This window comes from Clinocottus analis, unplaced genomic scaffold (genome assembly GCF_023055335.1).
Source record: "Clinocottus analis isolate CAN_PGR_092001 unplaced genomic scaffold, fCliAna1.0.p SCAF_7, whole genome shotgun sequence".
NCBI lineage: Eukaryota > Metazoa > Chordata > Actinopteri > Perciformes > Cottidae > Clinocottus > Clinocottus analis.
In genome coordinates, this window is record NW_027176229.1 from 21,530,962 (window position 1) to 21,552,152 (window position 21,191).

A 21,191-nucleotide genomic window follows, 5' to 3' on the forward strand; every position below is an offset into this window, starting at 1 on the left:
TATTTTCAGTTATGGAGCGATGTGACGTCGTGGTGATCCGTCTCGTGGAAAACTCTCACGAGTGTTGGAGGTGATGAGTTAGCATTTAGCCCGAGGGTCTCTCTCATTTCCCGATTGTGCATTGTAGAAACTGAGATGTCCTTCAAGGTGGAGCTCTGAGAGATTTCTGGTCACAAACCGGAGGAGGCGAGGAAGCAAGGAGGCGAGGAAGCAAGGAGGCGAGGAGGCACACAATCGTATGTAAACTCGTCACCTCCAACACTCGCGAGAGTTTTACACGACATCACATCACTTCATCCCTGAAATTACAGGCAAGGTGCACCATGAATAGTTTATTAACTCCAGGAACATAACACAACACGTATATAAGCAGTTATCACATGTGAGAGAAGGAAGGCTGAACACGTGAAGCGTTTAAACTGTCATTTTGTTTAAGTTTGTTATGCAAGACAAACGAGTGTACCCAAAAAAACAGGAAGAAAAGACTATAACACCTTGAGTTTCTAACTGCAGTTGCAACATGTCGTGTAAAAACAAATGTTATAATGTTCCTGCACAAAACAATTAGCATTAGATTTGGAGTATGTTTAAAGTGTGTGTGTGTGTGTGTGTGTGTGTGTATGTGTGTGTGTGTGTGTGTGCTGTGCAACGCCAAACTTGCGCCGACAAGATAACAATAAAAACATATAAATACATTTAATCGTTTAATTCTTTTGCATTTCACATCACTGTGGAGGTTACAGCAAAACAAATAGTTTTTGTTATGAATAATCAGAAACTTCAGTGACAAAAGAGGACAAGAACCGTGGTGAGCGAATGAATACCGGACGCGGTTCGAGGCTGATCCTGAGGATTACTGAGTCTAGTGTTACTTTTTAAGCGTATCACAAAAAGAAATGCTGAAGTTTAGCAGCTGTCAAGCTTTCTTGACGTCCATAATCCTGCATAAATATTCTATCATCTAAAGCAGAATGAGGCTACACTTTCTTTTCCCAGGTGGACTCATGAATAAACTGAAGACCATCAGATTATGTAAAGATGGAGAGCACATAGTCTCATCTTTTACTTTGTTTTGTTTATTCTACAAATACAAATGTGTGTAGAATGGATAATATTGTCATGAAAGCGTCTTACTTTGGGGATGTTCACTTTTTATCTCATTAGATATTTAGGGAAGTGAAAATATGAAGGTCATATGATGTTTACATCCATTGTATGGCCCCATTGTCTCCAGTAAAAGTCGTTTTAGAAGACCACTTCCCTTTAGCGTTTCCAAACTGTTGTGTCACAGTGGAAACACACAGATAAACGTCACCAAATAACTGCCACAGTGAAATACTGAGCATTTATATTACTTTCTTCCAGTGTTTTAAACGAATCCCTTAAAATGCATCCGACACTTCTTTGTCACAGTAATTCATCTTCTTCCTCTACACAAAAGCATACGCATAAAATAATCCAAATCATGCAGTTATTATTTAGGAAATGTTGCATACTAGTTTATAAAGTCAAAGCCACTGCATCGTTGAAGATTTGGAACATCTGGCGCCACCTGGTGGTGGAGGATCACAAATGCAAGAAAATAACACAACCGATACACAAACGTTTCATTTTTCAACAAGCAAAAACCATCAGAACAATTTGAAAGATACTCTAATCCCATAACATAACAGTTCTATATATATCTAAAAAATAGTAGTGCTCACTCTAGCTTATATTGTATTATTACTTTCAATAAAGCATTTCCATGACTTCGATCACTGTGTGAGAGCAAACAGACGTGTATTCAGATTACTTTACAATGTTAATGCTGAGAAACATTAAAAAAAAAAAGGAGAAAAAAGGCATCAAGCATCTATCGGTGTGTTTCAGGACGGCGTAGCTTAGTTCAGCTGATAAGGCAAAATTAAGTCACAAGGCGGACGAGGACGTTAGAACATGGCATCTTTGAGAATAACACCCGTTTAACAAGGCAAACCAGGAGCAGCGGGGCAATACATCCATTTTGTGCCGCATTCAAATGCATTTAAACTTATTTTTCTTTTACAATGTCCCGTGAGCGGCCGGCTGGAAGACGAAAATGAACGGAGAAGTACATTTTGGCACTGAAATCACAGCGTGGCACGACCAGGAAGTGGTCACGGGGATGTAGACGTACAAATATTTGCACTCTGCCGGATCGTGGCAAGCGAGTTACGGCAATTTACTGAAAAACTATCCTTCAAAATCAAACGTTCATAAATATAAAAGAGACAAAAGTGACACACACACACTCTGCCGTCAGCGCAATGCTAATGGATGCATGGTAACTTCAACCGTAGGTAGTTGGAGGTGTTCTCCACCAGACGTAAAGGTTAGGCATGCCCTCCGAGTGCATATGTGCGAATTTATTGCCGGTTCAGTGCCCAACCCAGTCGGCTCACATAAAAAAAATAACACCGAAACGCATAACAGGTGTTTTCCCTACCCCTTCATCTGCCTTTAAAATAGCAAAACCCACCGGAGCTGTGGAGCTGTGGAGCTGTGGAGCGCTCCAGGTGCCCGTAAGGTGGAAGACTGCGGTGACGCTACAATCGGAGATCGGTCTAGCTATCGGCTGTGGAAGGCACATGAGGATGAGGATGGGCTTAAGGATGGAGCGAGAGAATCTGAATCATTCTGATTCTTTGGGGCGGACGGTAGTCGGCAGAAGTCCAAAAGAAAGAGCAGGTCAGAGGAGACGTGAGGTTCACCTTTACCAAAACGTTAAAAAAATAAAAATCACACTCCCTTTAGTGGTCATTTCCCTTTGGAGAACAAACAAATATCTCCTGCTATTTGTATTTCTTGGCCTGTGCGTGTGCTCACCAGACTGTACAGACAGTATGCATGTGTGTGCGTGTGCGTGTGCGTGCGTTAAGGTTTATGTGCCGTTAATGCCTTCAGTGGACCCACGTGAAGTAAGCTAAGTCGTCCAGGTCCACGGGGTAGTCGGTGAGGTACATGGGCCCCTTGTCGAAATGTTCCCCCTTGTAGCTTCTCCAGCGGCCCGCGGGCAGGTAGATGTCCCGCTCCTGCTTGCCCGGCTCCAACACCGGCGCCACCATCAGGCTGTCGCCGATCAGGAACTGGGAGTCGATCTTGTACGCCGCCTCGTCGTTGTTGGCGATCCACCAGAGGGGCCGGATGATCGGGTCCCCGGTGTCGAGCACCTTGCCCGCCAGCTCGAGGACCCGCGGGGCCACCAGGGTCTCGTGGAGCCTCGTGAACTTCTGCGCTATCTGCACCACCTGGAGGTTAACGGCGCCACAGAGGAGCGCGTCATCTAAAGGCTTATCGGGACACTTTGAATAGACTTTTTTGGTATCAGAGCGTTATCGCAAATGCATCTCAGAAGTGTGCAAAGGGAGGGGGGCAATGAAGTCTAAACAGGTAATATAAACCCTTATTAGTCTCCATTAAATATATCCATAAAACGTATTTCTTGCTACTAATGTATGAAGGTAGAGTTGTGTCTTTTTTTACCTGAGCAAATTTCTTGTTTGTAATTAAATTATCTCCATATCTTTGCTGTAAATTCCAAAAATTGTGTCAAAATTTGTCTTTTTTAAAACGCTCTCCAAAAAAAAAAAAAAAAACGCTTTTAAAATGAAACTTTGCTCCCAAAAAAATTTAAAAAAATTGCACAAAAAAAAACGCTCCCAAAAAAGAAATTTGCTCTCAAAACTAAAATTTGCTGTAAAAAAAAAAAACGCTCTGAAAAAAATCCAAAAAGTTACAAGTTGGGTTGTTGTTTTTTTAGAGCAATTTTTTTTTTTTGAGATCTTTTTTTTTTGGAGAGCGTTTTTAGAGCAATTTCTGGAATTGAGAGCAAAGATTTGGAGATAATTTACTTACAAACAAGAACATTTGGAGATACTTTACTTATAAACAAGAAATTTGCTCGGGTAAAAATGACACAAATCTACCTTCATACAAATGCAACGTGAGTTAAGCTGTCTGCCGTTCAGCGAGGATGAAATGGGGCACTCTGCTCACCTCATTGTCGTAGGCCCACGGCGGTATGGAGAACTGCATGGCCGGCATGAAGGCAGACAGCTCCAACCAGCGGATGTACAGCTCCCTGTCCGGCAGGACATTCTTGCCATCCGAACCAGCTGAACACACGACGCAGATGTCAGACTTGTCAACCCAAAAAACCCACATCTCTACGCCGTAAGCTCTGGAGTACCCTACCTGCGGCGGTGCGGTTGGGGTACGCGTTCCCTCCGATCATATCGGGCAAGACAAACTGGTAGCCCAGGACGCTGATGGTGAGAACAGTCGGGATGATGGACTTGAGGCCGAGCTCGTAACCCCACACGGAGTCTCGGTCGATGATCCTGAAGAAGCAGGAGATGTCCTGACTGTGGTACCCCACCCTGAGCTCGGCGCGCTCGCTGAACGGGATGGCCATCTCCGTGTAGCGCCGGGTGAAGGTGGAGGGGTCCGACAGCGGGACCAGGGTGCTGAACTGCCGAGGGAGGTAGCTCGTCTCCCCGGCGTCGAACTTGAAGGACGTCACGTCGTAGCGGGTTTTCATGGCCCGCAGGTGCGAGGCGTACCACTCGCGGGCCTCCGGGTTGGTGAAGTCCAGGATCCCCCCGATGCCGTTCCACCAGCGCACCAGGGCGGGCAGCTCGCCGCTCGGCTCCCGCACGAACAGCCCCTTCTCCACGGCGACGCCGAAGTTGATGGAGTCGTAGTTGATGAAGGGGTGCGTCCAGAGGGACACCTGGAAGCCGTCCTCTCGGAGCTCGTCGAACATGCCGCTGGCGTTAGGGAACTTCTGCGGGTCGAAGTCGAACTCGCCGTAGTCCGCGGTGTAGCGGTCGTCCAGCTCCAGGTGGGAGCACGTGAAGCCGTACTCGGTGATGTTGGAGGCGTAGCGCAGCAGTTTCTCCTGGGTCACCGCGGTCTTGTGGAGAGCCCACGTGGACCACAGGGGCTGTTTGAAGACTTCGGGAGACGGCACCTTGATGGGCTTCGGGAAATACCGACGCACCTGAACACAACACGTGCAAGAAGAACAGCATCAAGCAAGAAAAAGGGTTGTTCCTTTTATTCGCCTTCTAGCCAAGAGGGAGGCGATAAGGCAGGAACGACTCTATTGAGCTACAGGTCAGATAGTTAGCTTAGCTTAGCACAATGACTGGAAATAAGGAGGGCTGCCAAGAAATAGTCCCACCGCTCATTAAACCGCAATTTGTTATTTTCACTTTACAACAAGGAGATGTAAAAACGGAGCCAGCTTTAGAGTCGTCGTGCTAAGCTAAGCTAAACGGTCATATGACGCAGATTTATGAGTGTGATCTAGATATTTATCGGGTAAGGTTACACTTTCATGGGTACAGTTTTCTCAATGGAAGTCCAGATGGCTGATAAATTACTTGATTGACAGAACTGTTTTAATTTTTTGTTAGGAAAACGTGATGAAATCAGACGACCATCCAGCCAAGACTGAAACTTGGCGCAGGTATTTCCTGTCGTCTTCACTCCAACTTTCTACTCAAGTTAAAACCATCTTATGCTACATTACTCATGGCCTCAATCTTTTAAGTGCACAACACTTTGCCTGGCGGAGACCCAAAGCTTTCAAGAGTTCTTGTGCAGTTATTTTGATGCATATAAACAAGTCACACTTAAAAACTTAACTACACTACACCTAAACAAACAATAAATGCTATTGTAGCATTTGTCGCTACAGTACGTCTATACTCACCATGTATTTGTGAATCGAGGTAACATCCGACCCTACGCACACTCTGTAGCTGAGTTCAGGTAAGGCCTGCTGGCCCTCTGGTGGTCTGAAGGGAGAGTCCTGGTATCGGGCCTGGAACCGGAGGGTCCTGTCCCTCTCCGACCAGCCCAAATGAAACGGCACCGAGTCATTAATCTTGATGGCTGTCGCATTCGAGGACAGCCAGTAGCGCTCCAGGATCCCCCCGAAGGCGTTGCGGTTGGCGTAGACGTCGCCGGTGATGAAAGGCTGCGGCTCCTGCTCACCCTGCATCCTGATAGGCCAGTGCTGTGTGGCCGTCTCCGCTCCTCCGTACCAATGGGAGTCGTTGTAGGCCATGGCGTGCTCCACCGAGTGCTGGCTTTGCAGCTCCTCCCAGCGGACGCGGTAGCACATCACCGTGTCCTTCAGCCGAACCGTCTGGATGAAGAAGTTGAGCTTGCCCGAATCGGACCGCGTGCAGCTCAGAATGTTCCCCTCCTTTGAGCAGGAGTCCAGATCCAGAGTGCCAGAACTGGGAAGGTCAAAAAGATAGAAATGAACTGGTTAGGCACGGCACCAACTAAGCATTAAGAGCATATAATGATCATTAGACTGCAAGAGAACCACAACAGAGGAGTAGATAATACAGAAGATACTGCGTGCTCCAGTCTTTTACTTTATTTTTCTGCAAAAGCAAAGTACTGTCGATGAGAGTCCTGCTGATAAATGACAGCACGACATGTCTGTTCATTATACTTTCACAGAGAGGCAGTGTTTCTGTACGGCGCAGCATGCAAAGTGGAACTGTGCCAACGCCCCAAAAAGGTGATAGTGTTGTTATTATTTTATTAGGAATATTTTTTTAAGCCATGACATTTTGTAAAACTCATTAAAATGCTTTTATTTCGCAAAATTCATCAAAATACTTTTATTTTGTAATTTTTATAAAATTCATCAAAATAATTTTATTTTGTAAAATCCATGAAAATACTTTTATTTTGTAATTTTTGTCAAATTCATCAAAATACTTTTATTTCACAAAATTCATCAAAATATTTTTATTTTGTAATTTTTGTCAAATCCATCAAAATATTTTTATTTTGTAATTTTTGAAAAATTCATCAAAATACTTTTATTTCACAAAATTCGTCAAAATACTTTTATTTTGTAATTTTTGTAAAATTCATCAAAAATAATGTTATTTTGTAATTTATGTAAAACTCATCAAAATCATTTTATTTCGTAAAATTCATCAAAATACTTTTATTTTGTAATTTGACTCCATATCACCTTCATGACTAGAAAAAGGGGGTTGGCTGTTCGTCATTCTTTGTTTTGACAGTTTATAGACAAAAAGATAAATCAAAACAATAATAAACCGATTGATCTATGATGGAAAAACCCACCTGAAGGTCATGCTGAAGATGACGGCCCCCGCCTGGTTATGAATAACAAAACCGTCTTTGTCGAGGTCCAGTAGCTCGGCCTTCAGCAGATGGGCTCTGCGCAGGGACGCCGAGTAGTAGCACCAGGCGACCACGGCGGCCAGCACCAGCACACAGCCCAACATGCCGGCCAACACCATGGGCCGGCCTTCGTGAGCCATTTTCTTCTTCAGTGGAGAGCCACCAGCTCCCCCGGCCGCCTGATGCTCCCCGGGAGCCACGGGGACGATCTGATACATCCCGAAGGCCTCAGGGCGGAGCGATGCGTCTTCTTCACACTGGCAGCAGCGGAGACGAAGGGAAGCCTGATGTCTACCGGCCGACGATCAGCAGAGTCTCCATTTCTGAACAGGGCAGGCTGGCGATTTGTCCAAATCTGCGAGACAAGACGGAGGCAGACAGGGATCATCATTCAGTTGGAAGTGTGCTTCCAACTACCATAATAAGCAACCATTAGATATCATCACGTCAAACACTGATCAACCGTAACATTAGACGGCATTGTGGGTATAAAATGGGCCAGATAGACGAGTTCAAAGTATTCGGTGTGGGACATACAATCCAGTAATGTGCTCTTATAAAACACCCATCAGTGGGTTTGTTTGACAATTTAGTTCTAGTTTATTACCCCCCAACAGTCTCCAGTATCTGTAGCTATAAAAAAAAGTGCTCTGTGTTGCTGTACTGGGTCTGTGTGCACTCGCTGTTTGGCATCCAGCGGCGTGGTTCGGCAACGTATGATCAGGGAAAGTACAAACGCTGTGTCAGGGTTCAATTACGTTCACCTCGCAGGTAGGAAGAAGCACCTTGGGCCATGAGTAAATAACATTTAAAAGGCCAGAAGCCCTCAAATAACGGCACTGCAGCAAGCCCAGAGTTTACAGACAGAGTACAGGGCCAATCATCCACATAAGAACCATATTTAACCTCCCAACAGGTTATCATTACGCTGCAGCTCAACGTTGTCATAAGGTTCTGATGGAGGGTTTTGTGGCATTGCAGCAGGAGGGGAAGGAAATGCTCTGGACATGCAGTGCCTGCAAAAAAAAAAAAGAAGTGGGTCGCCTTCACTGCTGCGTTACTCGTTTTCCTCTTTAAAGACATCTTGCGCAATCCTTTACCTTCTCCTTTTCCAGGAGCAGCAGCACCAACTACCTTGTGAGGAAACCATCATTAATTAAGTGGTTTTACAAGCATTGCTGCACACACACAATGTTGTATTGTGCATGAAGAAACAGCCATTCTGTTAGGAGACGTACATGACAATAGGGTCATTATTTTTGCTGCTTATGGGGCGGGGGACATATATATTCAATGCAAAGTGCTGTACAGCAGTTTAACTGTCTATTCTGGTCCGTGCAGTGCAATAAGATGCTTTAGACGAGTTTCCTTCCACAGTCACTGCACGTTGTTTAGTGTTCACATTAGTTTTGAAGCGTAATGCCTGAACTATTACACTAAAACAGACGCTGTTGTCTGACTTTGTTGAAGTGGCGACTGACAGCACGAGAGAACCGAGGTGACATTAAACTGACCGATAGAGTGTTTCCGACGTGTCCGATCAATAACCCACAACACGCACGCGTCGATATGAACTATTGACTGGCTGCTATGGGACCGATCGGGACATACAGTAACCGGCTGTACCGGTTCCTGCGAACTGGCGGCTCGAGGACGGTCCCGTACGAAGTGAAAAGCTATGCTGGCCATGTCAGTAACGTATATACGAGTTTAAGAATACGTTAAAACTCGTTGTTTGCGCTGTGGTCGTAAAACAGTTGTCTTACCTTCGCGTCGGACTCTCGCGGGTCAATGTGTACAGCTGTAAAAGCAGGAGCCCACTGCGCAGCCGCAGAGCGGTTTGAACTCCAACGAGTCCCGCCCAGCGACAAACGATTCGTCCATTTACTTGTCACTCATCGTGCATGGCGCTTCTGGGAAATGTAGTCTTCAGAACTATTTCCGAAAAGAGACGAACGTTAGATAAAACGGATAAATAAATTGTATTGAGCAGTATTTGTATTGTCGTTTTGTGTGTGCTAATGTTTTCCATGGAAACAATTAAGACGCAAAATACACTTTGTGGCATTGTATCTTCCCTTGGCTTGTATATTTTTTGTCATCCTATTTTTTTTGTCATACTTTTTTTTGTCATACTTTTTTTGTCACACTTTTTTTTGTCATACTTTTTTTAGTCATGCATTTGTCATCCTTATATTTTGCCATACTTTTTTTTCACACTTTTTTTTGTCATCCTTTTTTTGCTATTATTTTTGTGTATGATATATACATATGCGATTTACTATGATGAATAATACACATTGACGACATTCACGAAGACAGCCAGGTCTTCTCTTTATATATTTTTTACCACGAACGCATTGGGCTAAAAGTCGCCAGTTAACACGGTCGCCTATTACACCGTCACACCGGTGAAAACCATCAAACTCATCATCCCGAGCTGTGTCATGTCACCTCAGTCGCCACTGGGTGGCAGCAACGAGTTACAAACAGGAGGGAGAGCACAGGAAACGAAGCTCTGGTGTGTCCCTGGTTACCTTCTTTCCATTTGGATATTGTCATAATTGTTGTTTCATTTGATATCTGTCTGCGAGTAACTTGTGTAGAGGGTAGAGTCATTCATTTAGTATACATATGTGTATTTTCCTTTATTTAAATGGAGGCACTCGTGGTGTTATGGCACCAACTCCTGAATGAAGCTAACGATAAACTGGCTAGCTAACGCTAACGTAACTGGCAGTGACAGTTATGCTAGTAGCACTGGCAGCGACATTGTTTTTATAGCGGCTAAGCTAATAACTGTAAACACAAGTATTTGTATACCAGCAGCGGTACACCAAGAGAAGGAAAAGAGGAATCCACAGCAGGTTTCCAGCTGAGCAAAGTCAGGTCAGTTGGTTTTGGTCATTTCAATGTTGTTTGAGGATGTTGCAAGTCTCCAGTAAAATATGGTCACCGCTAATCTTGGAAGAGGCCTGGTTCAATATGTATTTCTCTTCATTGTTCTTGTTTATATCAGGCTTAAGTTTCATCGTTAGAGGTTGTTAAATATATATAAATAAGCTTGTTATTCTAGTAGATGGTACATAGTATTATAATCGACAATTGTTTCACTATTTCTTAAAACAATCAATTAATTATTATATTTTTTCCTTGCAAAATTACAATTATTTACTACCTCCAGTGTCTCAGTTGTCTGATGTGACAGCTGACCGAATGTGTTTGGGTTTCTCACTTGTAAATCGGACAGAACTGATTTTCAGAAGATTTTATATTTTGTGAAATTCTATATATTTAGAAATCAGATTTTTTTTTAAAGTATTGATAAGCAGGTTTTCTCCGACAAGGAATTCGCCTCTGTGTTTTGAGGCATTGCAATATTTGAAGAGAAAATACAAATCATAAAAAAGCATGAATTAAGAAGACTAATCCATAACAACTGTACATATTAGTTTCAGGATTAAACATAAAGTCCTGTTAAATGAAATGACCAAAACCAAATTGAAAGAAAACACTTTACTTTACACCGTTTATATTATACTGTAACCTTGACCCAGAAGACATGAGGCTTGCATGAGTGATGGGAATAACACCAGTGGCAGTAGTAACAGTAAAAGTAACAGTTCCCGGATGAGCATCTGTAGGAGCGATGATAAGACTTGCAGTAAAAAGAAGAAAAGCAATGTTAGTGAGAGCAATAATGTTTGCCGACTCTGTTTCAGAACCCCAGGAGCCAAAGTCACTCGTCCCGATGGGCAGGAAGCTGCTGACGCTGTTGTCCCTGCTGTGCTGTGTCCAGGCAGCCAAAGCCTGCATGCAGTGTGACCGCAAGATCCGGCTCCTGCTCGAGAACTTCTCCCTGTCCGCCCCCTCCGTGCTCAACCAGATCGAATTGAAAAAGATCTGCGACCACGCCTTTGTGACCTACGAGGAGACCAGCCGGGAGCGAAAGGGAGTCATCGGTGAGCTCGAGACCCGGGTTCGCTGTCAGGCCACTTTGGTTTTCTAGTGAGATGTCAAAACCGTACAATAGTTTTAAAAACTATTGTGTTTCCCACTGCTCAGATCCCACCACGCTGTACAGAGTCAGAACCGAGTTCCAGAGTGAGCTGGACCGCTTCTTGAAAACCGAGCACACTGGTGAGAAACAAACCGTGTTCCCTTGCGTCTTCGCTGAATATATTTAGACGTGACGACACTGTTATCAGAACAAACTCTACTCTACTCTCAGGATTTTTGTTGCTTTTTTTGATTCAGGATCTGTCCCATTTGAGGCCATTCAGATCCTGGAGAAGGGCAGGAAGATCTTAGAAAAACACTTGGACGTGTTTATTCGTGACGGTAATTGGCTTGAATAAACAGCAGAGTGGTCCGCACAGTGTGAGGCGGGGCGCTCTGTGCCAGCCCCTGTCGCGTAAAAGAGATGTTAGTTACAGATGACTTCTTATTCTCTCCCTCAGGATTGTGCCCCAACGAGTGTGGTGAGTCCATCTGATCCTTCCCTCTGTAGAGGAACAATGTGTACCTGCTATATATTCACTGCACGAGTGTGTGTGCGTGTGTGCTCGTGGTTTGGTGTGCAGGGCTTTTGAAGCGAAGAGTGATGGATTGCTCCTCCTGCCGTTACAAGACACACATCTGTCCCTCTCCCTCTGGCCAGCAGGACTGCGGTGGTATATTTATATTTACTCAATACATTACATTTAGCTGAAGCTTTTATCCCAAGCGACTTACAATAAGTGCTTTCGACCGTGGGTACAAACTCAGAACAACAGAATAAAGTGAAACTACAAAGTGTCATTTTAAGTGCTACTAAAGTGCTACTTTCCTTATTCGAGGTCACACTTTTTTGTGAGCGAGTTGTTGGTGCGCTGGTGAAACTGGGAGTGCACCACTCTTTTCAGATTACACGGATCACGTGCTGTCACGAGTGTGCACATGTGTCCCTAAGCCAGGCGCCGCCGCCGCACGTCCACAGTGTGCGGCGTCCATGTGCGGCGGCCGATGAAAAAGCTCATTCAAGTTAATCCGGAGGGACTCAAATGAATGAGTCGTCTCTCTTCTCCAGAGCTGCCGGTGCAGGCCGAGGAGGGAGGCCAGGCCGTGCTCAACTGTTTCCTGCCGTGGCATCGTCTTCTGTCGGGAGCGCCAGAGTACCACTACGCCTGGGCCCGCGGCGTGCCGGGCAGCAAAAAGGTCTCTCCACCCCCACCCCCCTTCAGATGTGCGCTCAAAGCGGGAACATGAAGTCATAGCTCAGCACTTAAACACCACTTTGCATGCTTCCCGTGATTCCCACGCGTTAGATTGTGTCCCTTATTTAGCTGCACTGTGTCATCAGGAATCTTGAAGCTGACTGCCTCACACCCACAAGCTCGCCATCACTTCCTTTGTGTGCGTGTGTGTGTGTGTGCGCAGCTCAAGGAGGGTGATTTCAAAGCCTTGGTGGTGACAGACGACTCCTCCGTGGTCCTAAACCAGCTACGTCCGGACGAACAAGGGACGTATCGCTGCACCCTGCGGGGCCTCGACGGAACCGTCTTCTACCGGCTCACTTACCCGGTCACCGGTACGGTTTACCGCCCTGAGACACGGCGCCACAGGAGAAGAAAAAGCTGTCAGATCGTTTTAACTCACACGGAGAGAGAGAGGGGGGAAGGGAGGGAGGCAAAAAGGCGACGCCGCATCCGAGTTAATTCGGCACTTTTTTAACGGTTGCCACAAACACCCCGATAAACATGATGTCAACTCAGCAAATGAAACACTTGACGATCAAACGTCTCTAGTTGTTGGTTTTGTAATACAAGTGCTACTTAAATCCTTCTCCTCGGGTCCCGCGGGGTTGTTAAAGGAGATCCCAGACGTCCCGAGTATAATTAGAAACGCATTTGAAAGAAATTAATGCATGTTCAAAAGGTAAAGTAAGGGCTTATAATTACTTCCTGCATATATGTGTGTGTGTTCGTGGTTTGCGTCTGTGAAGGCGGATGTAGGGTGTGTCAATTTCTTTAATAAGTGGGGTTTCTCTCTATTATGTCGCTGTGTGGGCTTTCTTTTATTTCATGTATTCTTCTGTACATGTTACTTCCTGCTGTTTGGCTTTAGATTCAACGATCACAGGGTTAAAAATATGCTTTTTTTTAAAAACTATTCACTTTTAACTCCATGAGCTCATCCTTTCGCCCCCGTTCCTTTCCTTCGCAGTCGCCCTTTTGCCTAAGGAGACTCGCCCGCCCATCGTTGCCCCGCCCTCCCTGCCTGGATCCTACGGCGGCCCGCCGGCGCCGCTCGTCCTCGCCGCAGTCACGGCTTTGTGTCTGATGGTGAGCGTGGGCCTCGCGGTGGTTCTCCTGAGGTGAGAGACAACGAGAGAGCGAGTGGAGGTTAGCGGGACGGGGGAAGGTGGTGACGCAGGAACAGTCGGCGCGTGACAGTGGAAACAAAAGCGAGATGAGGGAAGTGGTCGTGTGGTCGTATATGGGGGAGTAAATCACGGTTGATGGGGTTTATGTGCGTGTCAGATGCATGAACACATTCATTGTTTACAATTGAACCCATCACCTCATTGAGCTGAGCATGACGTCACTTTTTCCAGGAAGTGACGGCACGAAAAATCAACAGGTGACACACGGGGTTTTCCTGTTATTTTTTTGTGTGTTCAGCTGCCACTTAAAATGAGCATTGCCATGTTTTTTATGTGTTTTTTTTGTGTTTTTTTAATCTTCTCAGAATGATGATGAGTAAGAGGAGCAGCCGAGGAAGAGGAAGGGGAGCGTCGCGCAACCCGTGTGATGAAGAGCCCCGCACAGAGCCCATGTCGTGCATTGAAATGGCACAGAAGTGACAAAACACTTCTGATCAATACATATTGTGTGTCCTCAACCAACCGAGAGGCGTCCATGTGATTCAATCTCACCAGTAAAACCCAAGGTTTGTGGTGGCACCAGAGCGTCCACACACACACTCGCTCGACTTTCCGTAACGTTAAGCACCAGCGATCTGACCCCGGCGTGGCTCGCGTTCCCCTTGAGTGGCGTGTTGGCGTTGCCACGTGGGCGTTTATGAGAGGAATCAGGGATGAGGTCAATCTCTTGGATTACAGTTGAGGGAGGGGGAAGGATTTCAGAGATTAATAGCCCCAGCCATCCAATTAATCCTGGATAATCCCCTTGTGGGAGGAGGTGGGTGGGTTGGGGGGGGGTGAAAAGCGAGCAGACGTTTTAATCAGGGTTTCTTCTCATGTTTTTTTTTCGCTTTCAGAAAGCGAGAGAGCGAAGGCGACTTCCTTCATCACACTGCCGATATAATGATCTCATCATCCTGAAGTCCCCACTTTCTTGAAACACCATCGCCAGACTTCTTCTGCCTCTGCTTCCATTCGCCGTACAGCGTGCTCTCCGTACTCTTTGATGTACGGAGAAGGCAGCTGATTTAAATAGAAGAAATAGTCCCTTATACTCACACAGTCACTCCTCTCGTGACCTCCAACCACTTCCCTGTCAACACGTCTGTCACGTGTCACCTCTTTTCCACCTTTCGGCATGCACAGAGCCCTGGGCATCGCTACGAAAGCGAAACTTTCCGTGACGGTGAGTCATCACCATCATCATCATCATCATCATCATTGGCTGATTCTTTGCCGAGCCTCAAAAACACTCTGATGTGCAGCGTAGGACGGATGAGGAAACACAAGACTGAAAGTAGAGCGAGAGCGAGCGATTGATTGACGTACGAGTCACCGCGTAATCATTGCTCAGGTGCTTCAGGCCCTCTGTGTGTGTGTGTGTGTGTGTGTGTGTGTGTGTGTGTGTGTGTCTGTGTGTCTGTGTGTGTGTGTGTGTGTGTGTGTGTGGACGTCGAGGCCTACATGCGTGACGACAGGATGTGTGTGCGGTGTCGTTTCCTGTCGAGCGGCCGAGACGGGGGGCGAAAAAAAAAAAAAGACGTCCTCACACAGTCACAGTCTTCCGACTCAACAGACTCGACTCATTACTTCGCCGTGTGTGTGTGCGCGTGTGTGTGTGTGTGTTGGAGTCTAAAGTGCAGGTTGAGGCTATATGTAAATGAAACGCTTCGCTCAGTTGGCTCTGCCGACAGCCCTGATGTACTGCATATAAAGTGTGTATGTGTTTGTGTGTGTGTGTGTGTGTGTGCGTGTGTGTGTGTGCATAAACGCCGCCTCAGCAGTGGGAGAGCATGACAAAGTGGGCACGCTGCTGAGGGCCCACCCGGCAGCGGCGGAGGGGAGGGGAAGTGGGAACAAGAAGAAAAGTGGAGTCAGCGTGGGAGACGTACGTGGGAAGGCAGACTAATTTGAACAGCGGGTTTCGTGAGGAAATGAAGACAACGACATCGGATCATATATAGATTTAAACTCACACTGCACATGAAGTAGTGTGTGTATGTGCATGTGTGTGTGTGTGTGTGTGTCCGCGGCTTCCAGGACAATGAGACGTCTACAATAGCCGACTCAAATAGAAGTCCTGGACATAAATGTTGCAGATTTGAGGCCATGTGTGGTGAAAAAGACTCAAAATAAGGCTTTAAAACATTCAAGTCTTTCATGACATTTAAACACATCCGCTGCTGTTGTTTATTAAGAGTTTAACACTCGTCATGAGTGTTAAACTCTTAATAAACAACAGCAGCGGATGTGCTCTGATACATAGCTGTATCAGAACCATTAGAAAGACATGGAGGAAACAGGTTTTCAGGGCTTTTTAAGGTAACAAAGAAAGAACAAACATGGCCGACGAGGAAAACACCCTGCAAACCATCTCTGTGTTTTCTGTTTCACTAACACCATTTGCGATGTGTCATCTTCACCTTTAACATACTCTATGTTGTAAACAATTCCACGTTGTTGTCCAGGATGAGTCACATTGTGGTGCATAACCAGTACACCGTAGTTTATTTTGAGTCGAGAAATAGTCCCAAACTTAATGCTTAAAAACAACCGAGCCTTGTATTTATTGTTGGTTTCCTTCCTCACGGTGACATAAACACAGAGCAGAAAGAAAAGTTATTCTGTTACAACGATGGAAACATTTTTTTAATAAGTTACTTTCCATTACGCCCGAGTGCAAAAGTTAAATATAATCCATAACTAACACAGGCCCTTAATCCTTAATCCTTGTCAAATGAGCCGAAACAACGTCTGTATCTGCAGACAACACGCAGCACAGTGCGCACGGTGTTCTTTGAGGCAGAGATTTGATCGGTTTTGATAGCGCAACAGAGGAGACAACTTCTCCAAAAAGTAAGAAAAGATATACGGACGCGTCTGCTGCGTGACGTCATCCAATCGCATAAACACGGGATAACCCCAAACGACCACGTGCGCAGGTGGGAAGGGAAAGTCAAGACTTGACGTCAATGAATGTCCATATGAGGAGTGACGGCCGGGCCATATATGGTCGTTTCCGCTCGTGACGCCGTTCCTTCTGTGGGAGAGGAGGAAGGCGAAGGGGGCGGGGCCGCGGTGGCCACGCCCCCTCTCACGGCTGTTATCAATGAACAAGTGAAACTTTTTAATCTAAACTCTTCCGCGGACCCGACGGAGATGTCAACAAGTCGGCTACTGTACTAAAAAAAAAAAAAACTTAACATTAATATTTAATTTTTTATTACTTTGAAGTATTTTGTTGTTGTTGTTCCGCCATGACTTCAAGCAGCGAGCCTCTGGAAATAGCCGGCAGCGAGCTGGTGCACATCCTCCGGACTCCCCGGGACCGGTACGCGTCCGCCGGGCACGTGGTGCTGGACTGCAGGCCCTTCCTCGACTTTACGTCCGCGCACATCCGCGAGTCGCGGAACGTGAACTGGAACTCGGTGATGCGGCGCAGGTCCAAGGGCGCGGTGGTGGCGCTGGAGTGGCTCGTCCCGGACAAGGCGCTCCTGACGCGGCTGCGGCGCGGAGACTTCTCCCCGGTGGTGGTGCTGGACGAGAGCAGCCGCTCCGTGGCCGAGCTGCAGGCGGAGAGCGTGGGCCAAATGCTGCTCACCGCGCTGCACGGCGAGGTCCACACGCAGATCTGCTTTCTGCAAGGTAAGGAGACTTTTTTTTATTTTATTTTATCGGGGTTATTATAGGGAAAACTCGTGGAAATTTAAACTGGTTATTGACAGGCCTGGGAAAGTCCCAAAAGTGTAGTAAAAGTCATGTAGATGTGTTATATTCATGTGTTCATGACGTTCATTTACGCTGAGTTTGAAACAATGAATCTGCTTTTAAAAGAAAGGCTCAAAATATAAGCAGCATACATAGACGCATCTATATAAATGTTTATTCTTTTAATCAAACTATTGTTTCTCATTCATTTGTGTCATTTAAGGTTTACTGTATGCTTTGAATCCTTAGTTTAAATACTACATTTTATCACTTTACACACAGATTTCACTACGTTTGCTCATGGACGTTTGGTTAAAAGTCATGGAAATCCATGAGTCAAAATGTGTATTTTTCTATAGCTACCGGTTATTGTTCCATACAAATGCATTTTTAAGGAGGACTTTGGTGAAAGCGTTGGGCTCAGCTAATATGTGACCTCCATTTAGGTGGATTTGAGGGATTTATGGAGGCCTATCCAGAGCTCTGTCACATCTCAGCCAGCGGTCACCTCTCTGCCGTGGAACCAGAGCCAGTGGTGACGGGCCGGATGACACCGGCATATGATCAGGTAAGCAATGTGCCAAAAGACATTAATCTTTATGTGTTTTACAAATATATTGGCGTACAAAAAGAGACCAAACTGCGTTGTGTTTATTCGTGCTGTGTGTACATTTCAGGGCGGTCCCGTGGAGCTGCTGCCCTTCCTGTTTCTGGGCAGCGCGCTGCACTCGTCCCGCAGAGAGACCCTGGCGGCGGCGGGCATCACCGCCGTGCTCAACGTCTCCTCCACGTGCCCCAACGCCTACGAGGGCGACTTCCAGTACCTGCGGCTCACCGTGGAGGACAGCCTGGCCGCCGACATCAGAGCCTGCTTCTCCACGGCCATCGCCTTCATCGGTGAGTCCCTCCGCCTCCATCGTGGCCGCGCTCCCGACCCCTCGAGGGGAAAGTCCAGTCACTGGGAAGGGGGGGGGGGTGGGGGTGTTGAACCCCACAGCCAATTAGTCAAGTCTCAGCTAAAGCGTCTTTTTAAACCCTCAATGAAATGTGAAATATCCAAAACATTTCTTTCCAAGCAGCTTGTGCAGCGTAATCCACTCTGTAGCCTGGACTTATGTTCCAGCAGTGTAATCTTATGATTACAAAACAAATGGATTAAGTTGTTTGTTTTGACCCCTGTTGCCTTGTGAAGTTTGATAAATGGGAACCAACTCAACTATTAACAATTCATGACTGCATTTTAATCGTTTCATGCATTTCTGCTCGCAAAAAAACCCTCTGACGTCCCAGGACGTGGTGTTTTTTTAAATGCGGCGTTCTGATCTCTTTGTCCCGCCTCCGCCCACAGACTCGGTGAAGCAGAGCGGCGGTCGCGTGCTGGTGCACTGCCAGGCAGGTATCTCCCGCTCCGCCACCATCTGCCTGGCCTACCTCATGCACGCGCAGCGCGTCAAGCTGGACGAGGCCTTCGACTTCGTGAAGCGCCGGCGGCAGGTCATCTCCCCCAACCTGGCCTTCATGGGCCAGCTGCTGCAGTTCGAGACCGACGTCCTCTGCCGGGGGTGAAGGAGGGGGAAACCTCCCCCACTCCTGGTCACATGACTGTGTGCGCACATATTCGTCCTCCTGACTTTCCTGCAGGCCTCGTGCCGGACTCGGAGCACGGTCAGGACTCGTACAAAAAGAAACTGTTTGCACTGATAGAAACTTGCGCCGTCAGAAATGTATTCTTCAGGATGAAACGCCGGCCGTGCGCTGCTGGCGTCGCACGGCCGGTGGATTCGCTTCTGCTTTTTCCCCGGAGAAACTGACAAAACATTTGGCGATAGACGGGTCGGAGACGGCTATGAGCTCCTTTCCTTGACATGTTACACATCAAGGTGTGTTTGTGTGTGTGTGTGTCTTTGTCTGACTTACGTGCCTGACACTTCATAAGGGCTGTTCTAAATGTTTTTTCTTTTTTTACATTTCCGAACCACTGTGACACGACGCAGAGGAGACGCCACTGTTCTCCTCGTCAACGCAATACTGTCTCTCTCACTCGCTGCTGTGGGTGTCGTATCATTCTGTATCCTGAGATGGATCACACTTTTTATTATGTAAATATATATATTTTAATGTATTTATTAATTGGACATCCTGAGCATTATTACTGTCTGTTACTGCACTTTAAGGTTTCGGCTGATTTTCCTGCTGTGGTTCGTTTTTTAATTGTTTTTTTTTTACCACTACAATAAAAAACATGCTGGAGAACACACACTGTGTCTGTTTGCTCTGTAATGTGCTCCTTCTCTACATGTTGTGCGATGCATTTCTCTTCTTTTTGTACACACGATCGAGGTCACACACTGACCTCGCGCTGCACCGTTGCTGAACTGGAGGGTTTTTAAAGTGCTGCGTCGCTGTGAGTGTTTTTTTTTTTTGGAGGGAGATTATTCACAGACCGGCTTTTCACAGTCTGAAGTCCCTTTCGACCTCGTCAACCACCGGCATAAATTACACACCCACTCGCTCGAGTTGCGATAACAACTTTGGTAATTGTTACAAGGATTGTTGAGTTTTTTAGTTCAGAGCAGAAAGGCCTAAAGGTCGTTTTTTTTTTTTTGTTATCAGGAAGTTTGGAAAGTCAAACAAAGTACGATGCATTCTCATATAGCACGGTTTTACATCGACCAGACATGCTTCCTCATATTTGCAGAGGAGGGAGGGGGATATATATTCATGTTGAGCCCATGAACCAACACTAAACATTGGAGACGGTTCATCGATCTCACGGTGTTAAAGTGGACGTCCATTGAGTCTTTTATGATGAACGTGTGAATTAAAAGCAGCACGGCCGCTGCATTAGAGACCAGCTGCCACCGCTGCACCTCGTCCCCGACGATAATGACGCCTCCCACGCTGCTGCCAGCTCAAATAATCCACTTCCTCTTATTTGCCCAAAAGGTACACAAACACAGCTGCTGTCCACTCGACTTCTTCCTTCCATTACTCAGTTTTCCAGCCGCACGGCCGAGAAATGCACCTCAGGGTTTCCATATTCTATAAAGATGTATATATATATCTATATATATACACCTTCTAGTCTGTGGTATATCCATCTACTGTACATCACACTATGCAAACATTTCCACGATAAATTTGTTTCATATGGGGAAACCTTTCAGGACTTTTTCATTTTTCATAAAAGTCATGAAATAAAAATGAAGGTAAAAGAGAATATAATATATCATAGGCTGGTTTTAGTGCATGTTGTCAGACTGTACGGGTGGTGAAAACGAACAAAATTAACATTTTTACGATAAGATTTTGAGGTATTTGTACTTCTATGTATCATTTATTTTGATTAAAATACAATAAATAAATAAATAGATAGCTAAGAGTTCTAACTGCTCGAGACCAGAAGTGGTAAATTCCTCCGATATTTTCACAAAATAATAAAATTAGAAACACGTTTTTAAAAAAAACATTTAATACAGATTTATCTTGTGACCTTTGGGAAAGGCTGAAACCATGATGGGGACCAGTGGACCTGAATGTGTTTCCAATACGGACTTTATGGTAATGAAGCTCCACCCGACCGGCTGCCACAGTGAAATGCTCCATTCATGCATCAGAATTAACAATCCAATGCAGTAATATATCATCATATATGAGTTATTATACTTTAACTCTGCTCATAATTCCTCTGTTTTCCCACATTAAGTGAGTTTTAATGGAAATGCATGAACTTTTTTAGTTATTGTGTATTTCATACTTGGTCTGAGAATATTTCTTAAAACACTGCAGGTAGTTTCGATTTTTAAAAAAAATGTCAGATTACAACGTACAGTCGCACAGAAACACTGCTATGACGTCCTGGTCCTTGGTTCGT

The 21,191-nt window shown here is 45.7% G+C and overlaps 3 protein-coding genes across 5 annotated transcripts; 2 read left to right on the forward strand and 1 right to left on the reverse strand.

The window, feature by feature from the left end:
- Positions 1-478: 478 nt before the first annotated feature.
- Positions 479-9,052, reverse strand: LOC137805319 (myogenesis-regulating glycosidase-like). The gene is made up of 6 exons (XM_068605175.1): positions 8,973-9,052; positions 7,147-7,561; positions 5,741-6,272; positions 4,216-5,023; positions 4,018-4,136; positions 479-3,269 (listed from the first exon to the last, which is right to left on the reverse strand). The coding sequence occupies exons 2-6, from the start codon at positions 7,422-7,424 to the stop codon at positions 2,922-2,924; spliced, it is 2,085 nt and encodes a 694-aa protein (XP_068461276.1). The 5' UTR covers positions 7,425-7,561; positions 8,973-9,052; the 3' UTR covers positions 479-2,921.
- Positions 9,053-9,613: 561 nt separating this feature from the next.
- LOC137779270 (izumo sperm-egg fusion protein 1) lies at positions 9,614-14,093 on the forward strand. 3 transcript variants are annotated; one of them, XM_068566891.1, is made up of 11 exons: positions 9,614-9,727; positions 10,036-10,095; positions 10,929-11,168; positions 11,272-11,346; positions 11,464-11,547; positions 11,667-11,687; positions 11,790-11,879; positions 12,275-12,402; positions 12,625-12,775; positions 13,411-13,561; positions 13,936-14,093. In XM_068566891.1, exons 3-11 carry the CDS (start codon positions 10,958-10,960, stop codon positions 14,048-14,050), a joined length of 1,026 nt encoding a protein of 341 aa, XP_068422992.1. In that variant the 5' UTR covers positions 9,614-9,727; positions 10,036-10,095; positions 10,929-10,957; the 3' UTR covers positions 14,051-14,093. The 3 variants fall into 3 exon arrangements, with proteins under 3 accessions (XP_068422992.1, XP_068422993.1, XP_068422990.1); XM_068566892.1 differs by having other exon boundaries at positions 9,653-9,727; positions 10,033-10,095; XM_068566889.1 differs by lacking the exon at positions 9,614-9,727 and having other exon boundaries at positions 9,745-10,095.
- Positions 14,094-15,879: 1,786 nt separating this feature from the next.
- dusp2 (dual specificity phosphatase 2) lies at positions 15,880-19,561 on the forward strand. The gene is made up of 4 exons (XM_068566893.1): positions 15,880-17,254; positions 17,764-17,885; positions 17,995-18,214; positions 18,666-19,561. Exons 1-4 carry the CDS (start codon positions 16,867-16,869, stop codon positions 18,881-18,883), a joined length of 948 nt encoding a protein of 315 aa, XP_068422994.1. The 5' UTR covers positions 15,880-16,866; the 3' UTR covers positions 18,884-19,561.
- Positions 19,562-21,191: the final 1,630 nt, after the last annotated feature.